The sequence below is a fragment of the Miniopterus schreibersii genome (assembly GCF_964146895.1).
Source record: "Miniopterus schreibersii genome assembly, chromosome: 7".
NCBI lineage: Eukaryota > Metazoa > Chordata > Mammalia > Chiroptera > Miniopteridae > Miniopterus > Miniopterus schreibersii.
In genome coordinates this window covers 24025097-24043112 of record NC_138108.1, presented here as the reverse complement: position 1 = coordinate 24043112, position 18016 = coordinate 24025097, and the positions used below count along the sequence as shown (strand labels likewise).

The following is an 18016-nucleotide window of genomic DNA, read 5'->3' as shown; positions in this document are numbered from 1 at the left end:
ATTGATGCCCATAAGAGCAAAGCTCTAGAATAGATAAGGAAAGAGTATTAACAATACATTTCATTTTTACATGTCAGCTTACAAATGCTTCTATCTAGTTCCCCAGAATACATGACTTTTCCCTATTTTAAAGGTGATGGAACTATGGCTACATGGGAGGTGAGACCAAGCCCTCCAATCCACTGACCAGCACTTGTTCCACCAGCTACATGGCCTCTGCCAAAGCAACGAACAACTAGGTGCTACTGCTTCCTAGCTCTCACAGTCTAAGAAACTGACCCATTGCATCTAACTGAACAACATTTGCTCTCTTCACCACAGCAAAACCTAGTCCATCATTTCTCCATCTTTTTGGTGTTTATATTGACAGCAAAAACACCCAAAGCAGCATAATTCTGGAACAAAATTAATACAACCAGACTCAAGAGTCAAATGTAAGTAAAAAAATATTAGGATAGATTACTGGATCCTATAGAAAGTTTGAATTCAATCTTTTTATTTTTAATTCCTTAAATTCATATTATGTGCTCTCATTTGGAAAGACCATGGTCTTTCTTGATAAACAAAATCAACAGAAAAAATACATTTCTTTGTGCTTTATGGATAGCAAGTACCTTGTACTAAAGCAATATAAATACTACAGATTTACATAAAATTGCCAGAATCAACAAGTGGCTTCTTTTAGTTCACAAAATGACTACATATTTTGATTTCTTTCAAATAAAATTCTTCCACTGATACTCTTCTCTTTGCTCAAAAGCAGTATATTCCCTAAATCTTCAGACTTGCCATTTAAATTCCAAAAAGGATAAACACAATTCCTTGAAGTCATGCCCAACACCACCATTCCATCCTCCTATATAAACATTAAAAAATTAGACAAATCATGTTTTTGGAGTTATCGCTGGAATAAACAATAGGTTATCCTAAAAGTGGTAAGGCAAAAAGGAACAATCATGTGTCGACAGAGTAATTTTATTTTATAATTCTCTCCACTTTTTAGTCACTTAGTACTTTATTTTTTAAAGTATACATTACAAAAATGATTACTTGAAAAATAAAAGTTGAATACAGAGCTTGGGAATAAAGAGTTTGGGAAAACCAAGTACAGTAAGTCAAGTCCATTTTTGGTGTTGATCACAAGAATCAAAGGTGGTTCAGCAACCATGGCCATATTATTCAGCTGATTCAGGAGGGTTTCTGATGCACAAAGTGAATAAACTTGGTGCAAAAGTAGGTTCTCATAAAGTTTTAATGACAACTAGAAATATCACAGGGCAATTACGAACAACCCATAAAGACTGATTGTTGAACAAAGAATGCTTCCAATTTTCCAATATACAGCTATAACCAAGCTCTTTGTATCTTCATCTTCATTGGCTAAAAAAATCTTTGTAATGATTGATATTTTTCCTTGAAATTTCCATGAATTCTTAAACTGGATCACATGAAAACACCTCCCCGTATCTTCCAGAATTCCCCAATATTTTCCTTTATAGCATATTCAGCACAGTTCTTGCACTCTTGGGGTGTAAATCCAATTAATGCTCTCCCGATAGTACCAATTCCTCGATCACCCGCCAGCTTTTTAACTTGAGCTTCTATGTAATGAGGAGATATGTAAGAAAAATGATCCCCAAGAACACTATAAGCCATGTATTGAGAGTCTTCTGAGGTTTCTGTAGCTTCTTGGTCTTCAAAACTCTCTACGTTGCAAGCTATCTCAATTTTTCCTTCATGGGGAAAAGCCATCGCTTGGACACCCTTCAATCCATTTGCATTTGAGCCCCGAATGGCACTAGCAATCTCTTTTCCCAAAGCCAAGTCTTGAGAGTCTATGGTAACATTGCAGTTCATCACGTACGGGCTGGCGCCGATGCCTAAATCATTAGAAGAGCATGTTAATCAAGTAAAGCAAAAACCTCCCTCTGAATGTTTGATTCTTTAGCCAATTTTAATCTAAGGAGCTACCTTTACTTAGTTTTATTTTAAAATATTACAAATATTTCTCATTATCAACTCCAGAATTTTATAAAAAAAAAAATATATATATATATATATATATATATATATATATATATATATATGAGCTGCAAGCAGAAACTCTTACCTACTCTGAAAGTATCTGAAGATTGTTTTTTCTAAAACAGTTAAGAAGAGTCCAGATTTTCCAAAATATCAACAGAAAAAGGAAAGAACACTTTAGTATTAAATATTAACAGCAGCAAGAAGTCTTTGCCTTTCATTCATTTCCAAGGACATCTCCACAAAGGCTGGAATTCAGTGTCAGGCCTAAGGGTCTGGGAGACACAAATACATCACTCTCTGCACCCTTCCCTTCCTCCCCACACACACACCTGCTATCACTGAGTTAGGTTGACATCCAATTCAAGTGAACTTCAACAACGGTCTTGGTTAGGGAAGGAGGTCACTGAAAAGTGACAAACAGCTGTGGAATTGGGAAGGGAAAAGACACTTGTGTCTCATGAGAGTGTGGGTTTGGCAGGGTTTGGGGCACTATGCATACCTTCTTCAGTACAAGCTGCTGGAGGCACCTCTTCCTTCCACCCCCAGCATCCCCAGGGCGTGAGACTGCCAGTGCCACTCTGCAGCCCTGTTGCTCTAGAGCCCAGGGGCAAACATTCCTCTTTTTCTTGCCTCAGGAACGGTGCAGCTCATGTTACATAAATAGCCCTGCTCTAATTATAGTTCACATTATAAGATGGACAACTTGGTTAAGTTAGCGCTGGTATGAAAAGCTTAGGTTTGCAGTGTCCTCATTTTGGGGGAACCTTACATTTCTAAAAGCAAAGTTGATCAGGGATTGATGGGGGATAAAAGGCTGACCTCATCTTCAGCATATGACAATTCCTTAGCTACTATTTCAACATTATTTTACTGTCATAGCTTTTCCTTGCTACTTTCAAACTTATTGCTCATGATGTCAGTATCCATCAGACATATCCTTCTGGGTTCATTTTCCCCTAGACAGCCGTGGTTTGGGGGCTCTGCTGCCTTAGCCGGGCACTCTCACACTAATAGACGCTTTACAGAAAATCAGCACACGGAAACCACATTTCGGCTTTTTCCCACACATGTACACATAATGAAACATTTCAACTCCCGAGGCTGGGCCTCTTCCTACTGGGAATTCTGCAGAAATGAATCAGATTACAGTATTTCTCTATAATGCTGATTTCATAAAAATTAAATTTCCTAGCAGTCAATACATCTCTCTTTCATAATCTCATACACCAATCACTTATTCTAAATATCTCTGAGAAGTATATTGGTTTTAACATTTCGCAGAGTACACTGGAAGAATTTTTTTGCCAATGCTAATGTCATTCATTAACAGAAAACATCCAAACATGGTCTTTCTCTCTCTCCTCCACCCCTCAACAGGTAATGATTTCCTCAAATCTGATATACATTCCCTATTCTGACTCAAGAAGTAGCCTCCTCTTCATCATCACCCCAACAATCTTATGTTTTGTTGAAGAGTATGCATATACTCTGTTTTAGTAAGTATAACTATTCAAAATACATATTGGGCCTATTGTGCTTTGCTATTTCAAAATTTTGATATGCCCAACCAACATTCAGATATTAACATGCAATTGATCAGCTTGAGGGAGCAAGTCACTTTCAATGGAAGTTCCTTCATATGGACCCAGGGCTCTTCCTCCCCATGCTATGGTGGCAACGGCCATTCCATCCCTACAGCCACAGGACGTTTCCCGAATCCTACACCCAGCAAATTCCAAGGCACCTTTTACAGCCATATACCTAATAATTGTCCCTTTTCAGTAGATTTCCAAAGGTGATCATTCTTGTTAATAGATGAATTCATTGCCTAAGATAAATTCATTCCCTTGATTTCTCAAGAGTTTGATAAAGAATACACTTGTCCCAACACTGATTCACTAAATTTTTTAAAAGACCCTATTTTAAAATGCCTTCAAAAGCATACTTAAAAGTTAATTATTTCTTAGAAAAATAAAATTAAACATCAAAAGTAACTTTTATATCCTCTTTTAAATAAAATAAGAGGTAATTACTTAACATAGAATGATCATTTTTCATGTATACCATTGCTATGTGTTATTTTAAATCTTCTATTAAACTTTAATTACACAATAATTTAATTTGTTTTATTGCTCTATCCTACGTAAGTGGTGAATGAACAGAGGCAATCAATAATTCCGAGAAGTTTCTGACCTAATCAGGGGGTCATTTCCTTTCTGTGGGGTTAGGAGGCCATGACCCATTTCTCCCTTGGAAGGGGGCGGGGCCAGGGAAGAAAAGAAAACTACTTTCTGCCCAAATGAGTGCTTTCCCCACTTCCTCCATTTAATCTTTTCCAAGTCCAACACCACCATGGTGAGCTAATTCTAATGAATCAAATTCCGCTTTTAAATCCAGCAGTTCCATTGACCTTATTCAAATGCTCAATTTCACTCTTTATGCTAATTTAAACTTAGTAAGAATTTTTAAATAAGGAAGATAATTAATCCCAGCATATCGTATTTCAGTGAAATGTCATATAATTAAAGTAATTCTATTTTTTGCTCTAAAATTAGAAACCTGATGTGAAAGTTTGTTTCTCAGTTTGCGGTTCCGCTCCTCTCCTGCCTCCGCAGATTGGCACTCGCTGCTCTGGCGGCAGCAGAACCTCCTCACTGCAGAGCTCAAATCCCAATTTTATTCCAACGCAACTGTCACAACGCCCTGAAGCAAGCTAAAAACAAGGAAAAAAACCTTTGGTATGATTTCACTTTCCATGTGTTCTGTTCTTTAATGAAAATTTATCATTCTAAATATTGGTGTTTACTCTTAGTTAAATACTTTTTTTTATCAAAAAGAAAAAGAAACTGAGATTCCGTTGCTATTATTTCACAGGGAAATATAACAGGCCTGATGTTTTCCTGACAATTCTGTTATTTTCTTGTGTGGAAACACTGTATTTATCATATACTGTACGGCTGGTGATTCAGATATTGTAGAGACCTTATGGTGAACTGATATAGATGTAAACTCTTTATGCCAGATTGTTTAAGCAGAAAAAAAACCCCCAAATGCACTTAATTAACATCTGATGTGTAGCTTTTGCAAACACAAATGCAATATTTGTGTTGGAGCCCTGGCAGTAATGACTGTGAACTCTGCTATTAGTGTCTGGTTTAAAGATGCTTGTGGTAGGACCATGTCTGGAATGGTACAAATAAAAAACTGCATTCAGACAAAATGACAGTGAAGAGCCCATTAGAACAACGAAAAAGTGGTGCTCAGAGGAAACACGTGCCCTTTTTTCCCCTTTAGATCAAAATTAGTCTCAAAAACAGTTTTAAATACCATCATCTTCAATCAATTAAAGGTAAAAAGATTCTATATCTTTTCCTCCATAGAAAGAGTTCTGATTAACGGGTCAGAACTTGCCTAGGGGTGTCTTTAGAAGTTCTACTTATTACATTGAGCTCCTCTTTGGTGGCTAGTATTCAAACACGCATGAGGAGAGAGCTGAGGTGGTGTTTGGGGATATTTGGCATTTTCGTATCTGAAAAGAGAACTTTAAATTTGTGGGTCACATTACAATTTGAATAAATAGAGAGCGTCTCATGGACCAGTGTGCAACTCCCTCAGTAAATATGATTTTACTAAAAACCTTCTAAGTGTCAGCAACCATGCAGGTTGCTGGGCATAAAAACATGAAGAAGGCGAAAATAAGATAAAACCTAGCCTAAATGTGGTCTTTGCTTCAGAGTAACAAAGAGAGCAAGGCAACAGACTTGGAACTCAGGTTCAACAATACAAATAGTTATTACACCGAAAGCAATTAGTCATCATTACATATTGGTACTTTGAATTTTTTAGAACACATACTAAAGAGAAACCACAGCTGAAACAGGACATTTGATGACTAAAGCCGTAAAACTCAAACCTAATTGCTAAATCCCATGCTCCCATGGCAGGAAAAATGCAGGACTCTTATGCATGTGGCCAGACCTACAGAAAAGAAAGCTAAGCTCGAACCATGTGGCACAGGACCGGGAGTGGCACCCTAGGGATCTGAATTCAAGCTCCACCTCCTTAGGACACTGCTTTTGCTCAGCTGTTTTTCTGCAAAATGCCTATAATGATTTCCTGCTCTGCAAGAAATTGTGAGCCTCAATTTCTCAACTTCGAATCTTTCAGAATAGCAATAATTCAAAGAGGAAATTATAGAAGTAGGTGCAAATGAACATCGTCGTGGAATGAAGCCAGCCCAGGTGAGCCAGCTCAGGTGACTTGCCTGCTCCCGATTTTTTCACCAGTTCATTGCCTAAGTCCTTCATGTGTCCATACAGGTTATGTATTTAATTACACATTGAGGCTTTCATTTTCCATCATCCCAACTGGATTTACAATCAAACAGAAAATTATGAAAATAGATTCCTTAAAACTTAAAAGAGTCATTCTAAAACAGGAAATTATTTTTCAAAGACGAAGTAAAGGTTTTGATGTAGAGTAAATTGCATTATTCACTGTCAAGAAAAGTGCCTGATGATGCTACACTTGTGATTTACAGAGAGAGAAGTAGCAGGGGCAGCTCTCAGTAACCCATTTAAATAACTAAACAGAAGTCCCTGATTCCAAGATGTGACAATTACCTCCATCTATGATTCCTAAAACATCATATGAAACTATGTAGTTCAAAGAATTGTCCCTGTATTTTTAAACAATGATGCATACAGTATATGCAGGCCATTAATATAACATATCAGCCAGCAGTGTTTAAATTATCCCATAAATGTTTGGGGGTTTTAAATATATATGTATAAAGTATTTATTTATAGATCTAAAAGTATCAACTATTACTGCTTTGCCCTAATTTATGTTCCCCACGAGCTGGCCAACTACAAACTTTTAAAAAGGAATTTGGTTTAAAAGATTTTGTCTGTTTGGCACTGAGTAAGAGTGTTAGTCATTTCTGAGCTCACTTTTTTCCTTCTTCTGTTTATAATATTCTTAGGGAACTTCAAAACAGAAACCTGTTCCCTCATAGATCTGCTTCCTCTGGGGGACTGTGTAGATTAATTTGTCACTGGAAAGTTAACTGTAAGTGTTCAGTTGATAGCACCAATCATTCTATTTAATTTTTTCTTTTAGGAAAAGAAATAAACAGCAACAATGTGTTGAGGCTTTTCTGTTTTGATGGGAGAAGTGGAAAAATTTGTTGAGAAACACTGATATAACTAAAAAAAGTTAGAAAAATATATAAAGCCATTACATTTTAAAATAAGGGAAATCGCCATCGTTGGGAACGAAATGCATTGAAAAATCAGGTGAATAACATGTATGCCCCAATGACAGGAGTACTGTAAATTCTACTTCACTATATAGCACCTTAAAAATTGAAAGCATTTTTTTCCTTCCTACATAAATGTTTTTCAAGGGTGAATTTGTGCAAGTAAGGTCACCTGAGATTTGGGCTGATCACGTATCTTAAACCTGAATTCCAATCTGGTTTGCAAAATACTAGACACACATTATTTATCCACACCCTTATTTACTCGTCCATCTTGAAACCTGTTATTTGTCTACTAGCATCTGCTTTGAGCCTACTAAATGAAGGGTCTCTAGACAAACAATGTTGCCCAACCTTAGCAACTCCAGTAATTTTCATGTTTTATGCACAACTTAAGGCTTCTACCACCTGTCAGGAGATATTAGCAAAAAAGACACGTGGAGGGAAAGTTGGGCTACTTTTTCCTTCTTATCTTGAATCTTCCATCAAATCCAATCTGAATAAATACACTGAAACCCAACTGAAAAACCTTAAAAATTGTCCTTCATGAAAGATAACGGAAAATAATAATCACAAGGTCCATTTAGAGAAATTATAAAAATAAGTTGGAAGCATTACTAATTTTAAAATGTTTTTCTTATAAATTTATGGAATAAATAAAATAGATGCATATATATTTTACAATATCTAGATCATACTGTTTATACTACTTTAAATATATCTTTTTTATTGAATTCAGAGAGGAAGGGAGAAAGAGAGAGAGAAAGAGAGAGAGAAACATCAGTGATGAGAGAGTCATTGATCAGCTGCCTCCTGCATGACCCTTGCTGGGGATCAAGCCCACAATCCCAGCATGTGCCCTGACTGGGAACCAAACCTCCACCTCTAGGATCCTAGGTCGATGCTCAACCACTGAGCCATGCCAGGCTGGGCTATACTACTTTATATCCTTTGGCCTTGCCAGAGGCTAGTCCCTCTATCTGAGACCCTTGCCCACATCTGCACGTAGCTAAAGGCTTCCCTCCTCATCTTTGCTCCAAAGCCACCTTCACAATGAGGCTTACTTTGGATTATTGCATTTTCAACCGCAATTCACTCCATCCCAGAACCTTTTTTTTTCTTTTTTTGGCTATAGGGCTGTAGCATTTATCATTTTCCAACAGGCTATATATAATTAATTATTTATTAAGCTTATTATTTATTTCCTGCCTCCTCACCCCAACCCACTGGAATATAACTTCTTTGAGGGCATATAAATTCTATTTTGCCCACTGATGACAGTGCCTGGTGCGTATTAAGTACTTAACAAATTATTTGTTGTATTAATTAACTACAAATTCTCTCTACATTGTATTATATTTTCCATGTCTCTAAAGATTCTTCCACAATGCCATGCTTAATTGCTTGCATAATAGTCTTTCACTTCGGTATGGCATAGTTTATTTAATCATTCTCAAATATTGAACATTTAGAATGTTTCCAGCATTTGCTATTATAAGTCATACTCTGATAAATATACTTGTGCATAAGTACATGTACCTTCTATTATCTCCTTAGGATTTATCACTAGGAACAGAGCTCCTACCAGGCAGCTATATACATCTTTAGAGCTCTTGATGTATATCATCAACTCACTACCAAAGCTTTAAACCAATTGATAGTACCATTAGCAGCCTAAGTGCCTGTAACTACATCTTCACCGGTATCAAAATTGCCTTGAAAATACCATCTTTAAACATTTTTGTGCGAACTCTGAACATCTGGTCTTCAACTCAGATATGCTTTTAATATCTGGTTAAAGTTCTTCCCAACTGCAGACCCATTCATTCTCACAGCACCGCCAGCCACAATGAGCACTGAATTTTCTCAAGGGTTCGCCTAACCTAACGCTAAAGTCAGCCCTGCTGTATTCTAACACCAAGACGCCTGTTTTTAGTTCCCACCCACTGACTGTAATCCCAGCTACCTGGCACTGCACTGCGCTGACAGGGTCTATGGTACAATCCCTTCAGTCTTTAGTGAGGCTCAAATTAGAAACCAGGAACTAGATTTCTGAGAATTTAGTCACAAAACTTACACTTCTACACTTGCGAGACAAATCGTGGGAAAATGTTAGGTTCAAATTGGCAGAGAGCGATCAGTTTCTTCCTTTTTCCATGACTACATACTGCAACACATTTATAATCACTTTTTATATATCTCCTCTCTACAGGGAAGGGGAAAAAAAGGCCCTTTAGTACTGCATTTGGCACTTAACTGACATTATTTCAACTTCACAATCTTATGGGGGAGGTACAATTATTATGTCCATTTCATAGATACGGGAACTGAAGCTTGGGATTAAGGAACTCTCGGAGGTCACATGGCCAGTAAACAGCAAGGCCAGGATTCAAGCACAGCCTCAAAGCCTGTGATTTTTTTTTCCTTACACTACTCTACCCGATTACAGATGCCATTTGTTTGGGAGAATTCTGCACCAGGGTTCTTACCTGAAGGCCTTTGTGTAACTGCCGCAGAGTTGTGCCATGAGGAAATGTGTTTCCTATACCTGCTCACCTCTTGGGTAGCCAATATTTTTTAACTGCTAAGTTATTAATTGACTTCCAAAATGCTATCTAGCATGGTTGAATTCATAACCCCTACAGAAGGTATTTGAGAATAAAAGAATTAAGACTCAAATAATGGCACCAGGATGGTGAACTACAGGAAACAAGGATGGAGTTTTGGAGAGAGTCGCCACTGCCTTTTCCTATGTAAGCCCTGCATACAGGAGAGAGGGCTGGAGCAGAAGAGAGGCAAGAGCTGGTGAAATCCAAGGGAAGGGAGACCATTCCCAGTGTTTGTCCTCTCTGTTCTAGAAGCCTGTTATCTAGAGAAGTGTTTCCCCAGCTGCCTCTAGAACTGAGTTCCAGCTGTATGCATCAACTTGGCCACACTGAATGGTCAAGTTCTGAGAAACTTTCCAGCCAGCTAAAAGTAACCTCTACCCAAGTCCCTACCCTCCAAGTGTCCCCACCACACCTCAGATACAATGTCACACCTGGCACAGCAACAGGCCTCCAGGATCCTACCCCAGTGTCAGGAGTGACAACCATTCTCATCACCAATGGCCACGCTGCAGGGCTCCTTGAATATCACTCTAAGGGCCTTTCATCAAATATCCAAGGAGGGCTTCTCACCTCTCTAGTCAGCTTATGAAGACAAAAGTGAGAGTAAGGGCTGAGCAAGACCCTTACCCAATTCAAGAAGGAGTCCCAACTGTAACCTCCATAATGCAGGAGGGACCAAGCCAAGGGGATGACAGGATTCTATCATCAAGAGTAAAATCAAAAGAACAGAACCACACTGAGAACCTGTTAAACCACATCTTCGGGCAGGTGCAGCTCCCAAGTCAGGTTCGAGAGAACTGAAATCCCTCCTTGTGAACCAGCCGAGCTGCTTCCTTCTCTGGACAAGACTGCGCTTCTCGGGCAGGTCGGCCTCACCGAAGAGAAACACGCTGCTGCCCGGAACATGCAGGACCAGGTCCTCAGCAAGGCCTGTGGGCAGCGGGAGATTTTAACAAAATTAAAATTGGGCCCAGTGAAAGAAAATAAAACATATAATTTTTTTATTGTGGTAAAATATATTTAACACAAAATGTACCATTTTAACCATTTCTAAGGGTAAAATTCAGTGTCATTAAGTGCAGTCCCATCACTGTGTAACCATCACCACTAAAGCATGTAATTCATACTTCATTTAAAAATCAAAGTTTGAGCATTATTTTCCAGTGAAGAGTCTCATAATAGTTTGATTTTGTACAAGGACGCTAGAATTTCTAAGCCATCACAAATCTAATTTCACAAGAGAAATTCATCACTGAGATTAATGAAATTGGTCCCTTCAGTTTTTGAACAATTTTATAATAACCCCAAATTATGAATATTGTTAGGAGAGGTAAAAAGAGTACAAGGGCCAGATCTACACTGTCTGATATGGTAACCCCTACCTATATGTGCTATTAAGTTTTAATTTTAATCAATTAAAATGAAATATAATTAAAAACTGAGTATTTCAGCTGCACAACCCACATGTCAAGGGCTCGGGAACCACGCACAGCCAGTGGTCCCCTTATTGGACAGCACAGATGTAGACCATTTCCAGTCTCCTTATTGGACAGCACAGCATAGAACATTTCCACCATCACAGAAAGTTCTGTTGGACAGTGCCGCGCCAGATGTTCTGTAAAGAAGCCTAATATTTAAGCATAACTTTATGGAGGCGACTCTGAATGACATTTTCGCACCCTCTTTGTCCATTCTTTATATATAGGTTCTGTCTCTGACCTTATCTCCTCAAAGCAGATCACCGAATTGCTACCTTGTTTATGCTAGAGAACTGCTTCAGAGAACCTCTGTTTACAGCCCACAGCACATTTTTATGGGGCTAATTTCAGTCTCCTGTAAGCAAGGACAGACAGAGCATAAATTCTTGCCTGATGTATAAAGTTTAGGTATTTAGGGAATTTTGGTAGTGGCCTGGGACAGCAGGGATGTGGGCCTTCTTTACTGGAACATCAGAGGCTGAGACAGGGCCTCTAGCCACATAAGCACAGGAAACCTTCAAATGCAATTCTAGGGTTTGTTATTTGTTTCTAATGTAGACTGTCATGTTGATGGGAGGGGTGAAATGTGGAGGCTACTAAAAAATATTTTTTATATTTCTGGGTTGTATGAAGTCTTGGGAAATGTTCTGAGTCAGGTAGGGACTCCAGCATTAGAAGCCTGTGATGTCGTAGACCAAGAAGCCAAGAAAATCACCAGTGTTTACTAAGTGATCTCTGCTGCTTTAATACTACTCTAAGATACTAAAAGGACCGCTGCACCTGAGCGGGGGCAGGGTGGGGGGAAGATGCCAGGATACATACAGTCAACTGAGGTTTCAGAATTGTAAAACAATGTTCAGGCAGTTAGCTAAATTCTCAAATCTAGAATGGCAGAGGGTGGGAGTGGCAGAAGAAAGAGGAGAATATTTTGGGGAGTTGTCAGATGTTAAGATGTCTTAACATCCCAACTCTCCCAAATGTTTGGATCACTGATATCTGCTCCAACCATAACTTAGAGTGACTCACACTTTGGCTGCTACAGCCTAAAACACACACTGGGATGCCCAAAGCCTCTCCTGCTAGGTAGAGTACTGTATTTTCTGGCTCTGCCCAGTTCTTTGCCTATCCAGGCCAGCATCTCATTTGACCATAGTTTTAGAGGACAGTGTATGTTTATAAAGCCCAAAATGCTTCAAAGGAGTGTTCTCAGAGCCTGGTTCCTAAAGGTCAGAGCCGTGGGAGATATTTGCAGTAGCAACCACCAGCTGTCAACAACTGGGGGGGGGGGGGGGCAAGGGCAGGGGTGCATTTTGCTTTAGTAGAAATAATATATGCTTTTTTGGTTTACATACCATTTCTGTTCCTTAATAGCTACTTGGGATCTTGAACAATATACTTGACATCTTTGAGCCAACTTCACTATCTGAAAGATGGAAAAGAAGAAAAAAGCTTCCTCTAAAGCTCTAACTCCTTACCTAGAAATTTGGCAATTAAAAGGCAGAAAAAAACATTTATCCTGTCTTCCCTGTATAAATTGTATTTTGGGATAGCCAGACAGCCTGAACTGATGCGGGAAAGATTTTTTTTAATAGGAAAAAATCTAACAAATGGAGAAGTAATGATAAAATTAGAAAATCACCATTTTGTAGCCTCTAAGAAAATAATTGCTTCAGGAAAAGACCATCAAAGGATGAAACCCTCATGGAAAGTCAGTTAGGAACAAAGGCAGTTGGTGTTTGCATTACCAGAGGTTAGATAACCAGACGTTGTGGCTTTCTGATATGATGGTATGAAGCTCACAGCCCACCTTCGAAGATTTTTTTGCCAAAAAAACATTGAACTTCAAACCAAATCAAGCCTCTAGAGCTTTATTTGTAGAAAATGTGAGGGATAAAAATACAAATTAAATTATTCCACAAGAAAGCAAACAGACATAATCAGAATGTAGGAATTCTATAGGACAACTAACCCAGTTTCTGAAACCAGTGAATGGGAAGGAAAAAGGGGGTGGGGACAGGGCAAAAGGTCTAGATCAAAAGAGACAGAGATACAACAATCAATGCACCGTACGAACCACATGCAGATACAGACACAAATACACTCATCGCCGAAAGCATTTGCCTGGATTATACACTGGGTGTTAAATGATAACAAAGAATTAGTTTTTTTTTAATATGTCTTTATTGATTTCAGAGAGAGGAAAGGAGAGGGAGAGAGAGATAGAAACATCAGATGAGAGAGTCATTGATCAGCTGCCTCCTGCATGCCCCCAACTGGAGATTGAGCCTGCAACCCGGGCATGTGCCCTGACCGGGAATCAAACCCTGATCGCCTGGATCCTAAGGTCAATGCTCAACCGCTGAGCCACGCCCAGCTGGGTAAAAAGAATTATCTTTATGTTAAATGTAATAATGTCATTGTGGTTACATTAAAAAAAAGTCCATACTGCTCAGAGATAGATATTAAATATGTAGGGGTGAAATAACATAATCTGTGGAACTTGCTTTAAAATACTCTGCTTTTGTCAATTTATAATGATTTTATGCATATAAGTCACATAATTTGGGTTTTTCCCCCCACTCTATAACTGTAAATATCAATGTAGAGCACTACATATATTTGTAAAAATTACAAAACACTATAAAATCAAATAAATAAATAAATAAAAATACTTTGGTAAAAATCTAAGGAAAGAGGAACATAAAAAGAGAGAAAAGGAGAGAAAAGTAAAGGAAGCAAAGAAAGAAAAGAAACTACCCCAGAGAATAGGTGGAGAAATTAAGATTAGATAAACTAAGGAAAGTATCAGCATCACACCTGGTACACAGTACTCAGTGAATGCTAGCTTTCTTTCCTCTGTGCAAGCCTACTCAGTGTTTTGAATTCTGCTAAGTCTGAAATACCTTCCTGGGCTAGTATGTCCCTGCTTACTGGAAATCCATGTCTTCTACACAAATTCATGGTAGAAGAAATCAAACTTAATTTTTGTTCTCTAATGGAGTAAGAAAATAAAATATTTCATCACTCTCACACAATGAAAAGACAACCAAAACCAAACTGACATTTAGTAATAGAGACACTACACTACACTCTTCATATTCAAGGAAAGAACATTTAGGTTTCTAATGATTGCACCCCAAGGGCCTATGGCAGGTAGGTACCTGTGATTTTGCTGAAAGGTAAATGTAGATTGCCTGCATTTCAAAGAAATGTCTCAAACTTAGTCAGAAGAATACTTACTAGGAAGCCATTTTATTTGTGATACAAATTCCATATTCAAAAATGCTTATTTTAATTTTATCACTTTTTTCATAATTAATCCATGCAACAGTCATTCCAATGTAATTGCAAATGCTCACATCATGCAAACAAATAGGCCTCTTAAAGCAGATAAACATTCCAAACACTTCAAGCTCAAGCTTGTGGGAAACTAAGTCCCATCAGTCTTCAGGTCAGTGGCATTACTATTGAAAGCAACAGTTCTGTGCACATTTCCTGTGAAGCCATTTTTCCCTTCTCCAGTGGAGTCAAGATTTTCCAGGGCAGGGACTTTAGCATTTACAATGATTACCAAGAAATTAGAACTACTGAACTAATCCCTGCTATATAATCGTGCTCTCCCCCCACTGTCATTTCTCCCTCTCTTGTGTTCGTGTAGTATTTTACAGCTTTTATTGGCTATAACATCAAATCTAATCTACTTATATTACACAGTTAATTGTGGACTTTTGTTCCTCCATCTAGCCTCAAGCTCCCCGAACAATTAAGGTTTGTTAAGTCGAATGAATTGAATTTGGGTCCTGAGCACTTTGCAGATGTTGGACACTGCAAACCAGGAATAGCAGTGTCCCTCCCAAAGCCCCAAATGAGAGTAAGGGGTCAGCTAACAAAATACGACCTGGGTTTAACACCGGTGGGAGTACAAGGTATCCGTGGTAAGAAACCAGGGATCAGTGTTCCACCATTGCCATCATGTCTTATGAGCTGTCCTCAGAACAGAAGTCCCATCCACAGCTGGCAAAGCCACCTGTCCCGGGGGCTGCCTGAGCCAGTCAGCACCGTGGGACAGGACAGACACTGGAATCACCCTGGGCTGGTGCAGTGTGACGTCATCATGCCATCTGGAAACAGGCAAAGCAAAACTCTGTCGTTTCCTAAATTGCTCTTTATTAAAAGAACAATATTTTTTTAGTTTTTCTTCCATTTTTGACAATTTTTCCCCACCACTATCATCAACAGTTCTGATCTTTCCATTTTTACTAGATATATAATGAAAAGGCTGATTTGATGACAATGTTTTCAAAATATATTTTAACCTTCATGACTGGCTGACCTTATTTACTCAAAAATCATTTTTAGCCATTTCTATACAGGTATATTTATCGTTTTCTGTCTTAACTTTAAAGACTTCTATAAGTTTGGTTTTTCTTCTTTGCAAAAGAGGATCAAAGCAATGAGACATTTTTCTGTGTGATAAGAAGTTTAAGCTTCATACTATTAACAAATGTTCTTCTCTGAGCCTATAACAGACGTAAGTGTGACTAAATTGAAGTATTTTATTGAGAATATACAACAGTTAAAGTAGTCCGTGAAGATGGTATTTAAGAATCTGCTTAATTAAATATGCGTCCACCTTATACTAACACACACTTCACGTCTATAGTCGTATTTAACATCCTTTCCCCTTCTGCTTCTGTTCTTTTGGGAGCAATTTAGGACTACTGGTATAAATGGAGTTGAAATTTAACTGTTAAACCAACTGCATTTTAGCAGCTCAAGGAACATAATAGAAAAGCTCACTTTTGTTACATTTTTCCATGGCAGCCAAAATGTGCAACTAGGAAAAAACTTCAAATCTGTCATTCCCTTTCCTCTAGAACAGATAAGCTCTCTTTCCGCTTGCCCACACATGGTATAAATGCGGTTTATTTATTTTAAAGCAGAACTCTAATAATATGCAAAAGAGTATCAAATCTTTTCATAAGTACATAGCGATCAAGAGTATTTTCAACCTCATCACCTCATACTCAATAACGAGCAGAGGTAAAAAAGCACAGAATCTAAAAATTAACCTGGGTGCTAGACTTGAAATCTTACAAGCATCCCCTAGTTTTAGTATAGCTCTCTTAATATAGTAGAGCCAAGAGTTTGTTTAGTTGATTTTTTTATTTAGTATTTTTTAATGAGAAGGGGGGGAAAAAAGATTCTCTACCAGAAGCCACAAAAATCTTTCAGATGGTAAAACAGATAGCCCTGAAAGTTTTTGCCTAAATTCATACACATCCCTAAAATAAAACTGGCCGATTAATCTTGCTAGAGTACTTTGAAAAAGAAGGCATTTGAAAATACAGTGCAGTACTGGGATGCTGCGCTGCCTCTAATTAAGTGCAGACTGGGAAAAATTATTCTTAGTTTAGTCTATGGAAGGGGGTGGTGGAAATTTCTCCCTTTGCAATTCAAAATTATTTTAAAGACAGAGCATTTCTTTTCCAATGTCTTCATTAAACAGAGCTGTTAAGAACTGTCTCCCAACCATCCCCGAAGAGCAAAAAGCTACCCAGTATTCACCCCATATGCTCGGCTTTGAAGTGTGAAGCTGTGACCATCCCACTAGTCTCTTAAGCCCCCATCAAAGCCATCTCATTACACCCAGCGCTGAGAGTTAAAGCGCGGGGCCCTAACCGCTCCAACACAAACACTGCATTAACAAAGCAACCGCAATATTCCTCCCCCACGTGGCTGGAACTTGGAGAAATTTTTACCATATGTACACATGCACGAGATACGAAAATTTATTGTGCTAGAACATCGAGGAGTACATTAAACATGCTGACTAGAACTGGATGTTATTCTAGGGACTGGGGGAAAAATAAAACGCAGCTGATCTTTATGATGAAAGAACAGAAACATTAGGCTGAAAAACGAGATCAAGCGCAATTCCTAAATTGCATTTCTACTAACACATGCTGCGGCCTGTTCTTTCGTGAGATAGCAGAAAACAATTTAAGGGGGAAAACCAAACTTGACAGCACATCGCTGGATGCTACTGTTTATTCTGTCACGTTTCATTTCTAAAGGACAAATAAGCTTACGAACGATGATATGCTGACAACAGCATCTATGATTCAAAATAACAGGACTTGCTAAAGGAAGTCATTTCCCTTGTGTCGCTGAATTGTCAATTTATCACTGGCATTGCGGTAAAAAATAAAATGCGAAGGAAAAACCTGTTATGTATTATGGAAATGGGGTCATGAGAAAACGAGGATAAGCACGAGATTAATTTTTATGTAAAAAGTAATGTGTAAAAAATAGTTTCAAATACTTGTACCTAATGATTCCATTCCTTTCTTTTGGCTCTAGAGAAATTCTTGCATTTGTGCACAAGGAATATTATTTAAGAACGTTCTCTGCTGCATTATTTGTAGTAGGAAAAAGGAGAAACAATCTGAATGTCCACAGATTGAGGACTAAAGTGTGATAAATCCAAACTATGATAACTATACTGCAGTTAAAAGGAATGAGCTAGAACTAGACGCAATACCATGGTCAGAATCCCAAGATATCTTGCTGAATCAAAAAGTTATGGTATGATAACATTTATATTATAAACACATACAGGCAATACTACATTGGATTTA

At 38.2% G+C, this 18016-nt stretch overlaps 1 protein-coding gene across 9 annotated transcripts in view; it reads right to left on the bottom strand.

Moving 5' to 3' along the window:
- Positions 1 to 474: 474 nt before the first annotated feature.
- FTCDNL1 (formiminotransferase cyclodeaminase N-terminal like) overlaps positions 475 to 18016 on the bottom strand; it is a 62662-nt gene continuing 45120 nt past the window's right edge. For 5 of the 9 annotated variants that reach the window (XM_081143462.1, XM_081143457.1, XM_081143461.1 and 2 more), the window contains exons 5-6: positions 10642 to 10827; positions 481 to 1880 (exon numbers count right to left, since the gene is read on the bottom strand). In XM_081143462.1, coding sequence (XP_080999588.1) covers positions 1444 to 1880; positions 10642 to 10827 — 623 coding nt within the window. In that variant the 3' untranslated portion in view covers positions 481 to 1443. Of the gene's footprint in view, positions 1881 to 2110; positions 2142 to 4587; positions 4742 to 10634; positions 10828 to 18016 lie in introns of those variants that run through there. The other 4 variants (XM_081143463.1, XM_081143458.1, XM_081143464.1 and 1 more) reach the window with 4 other exon arrangements.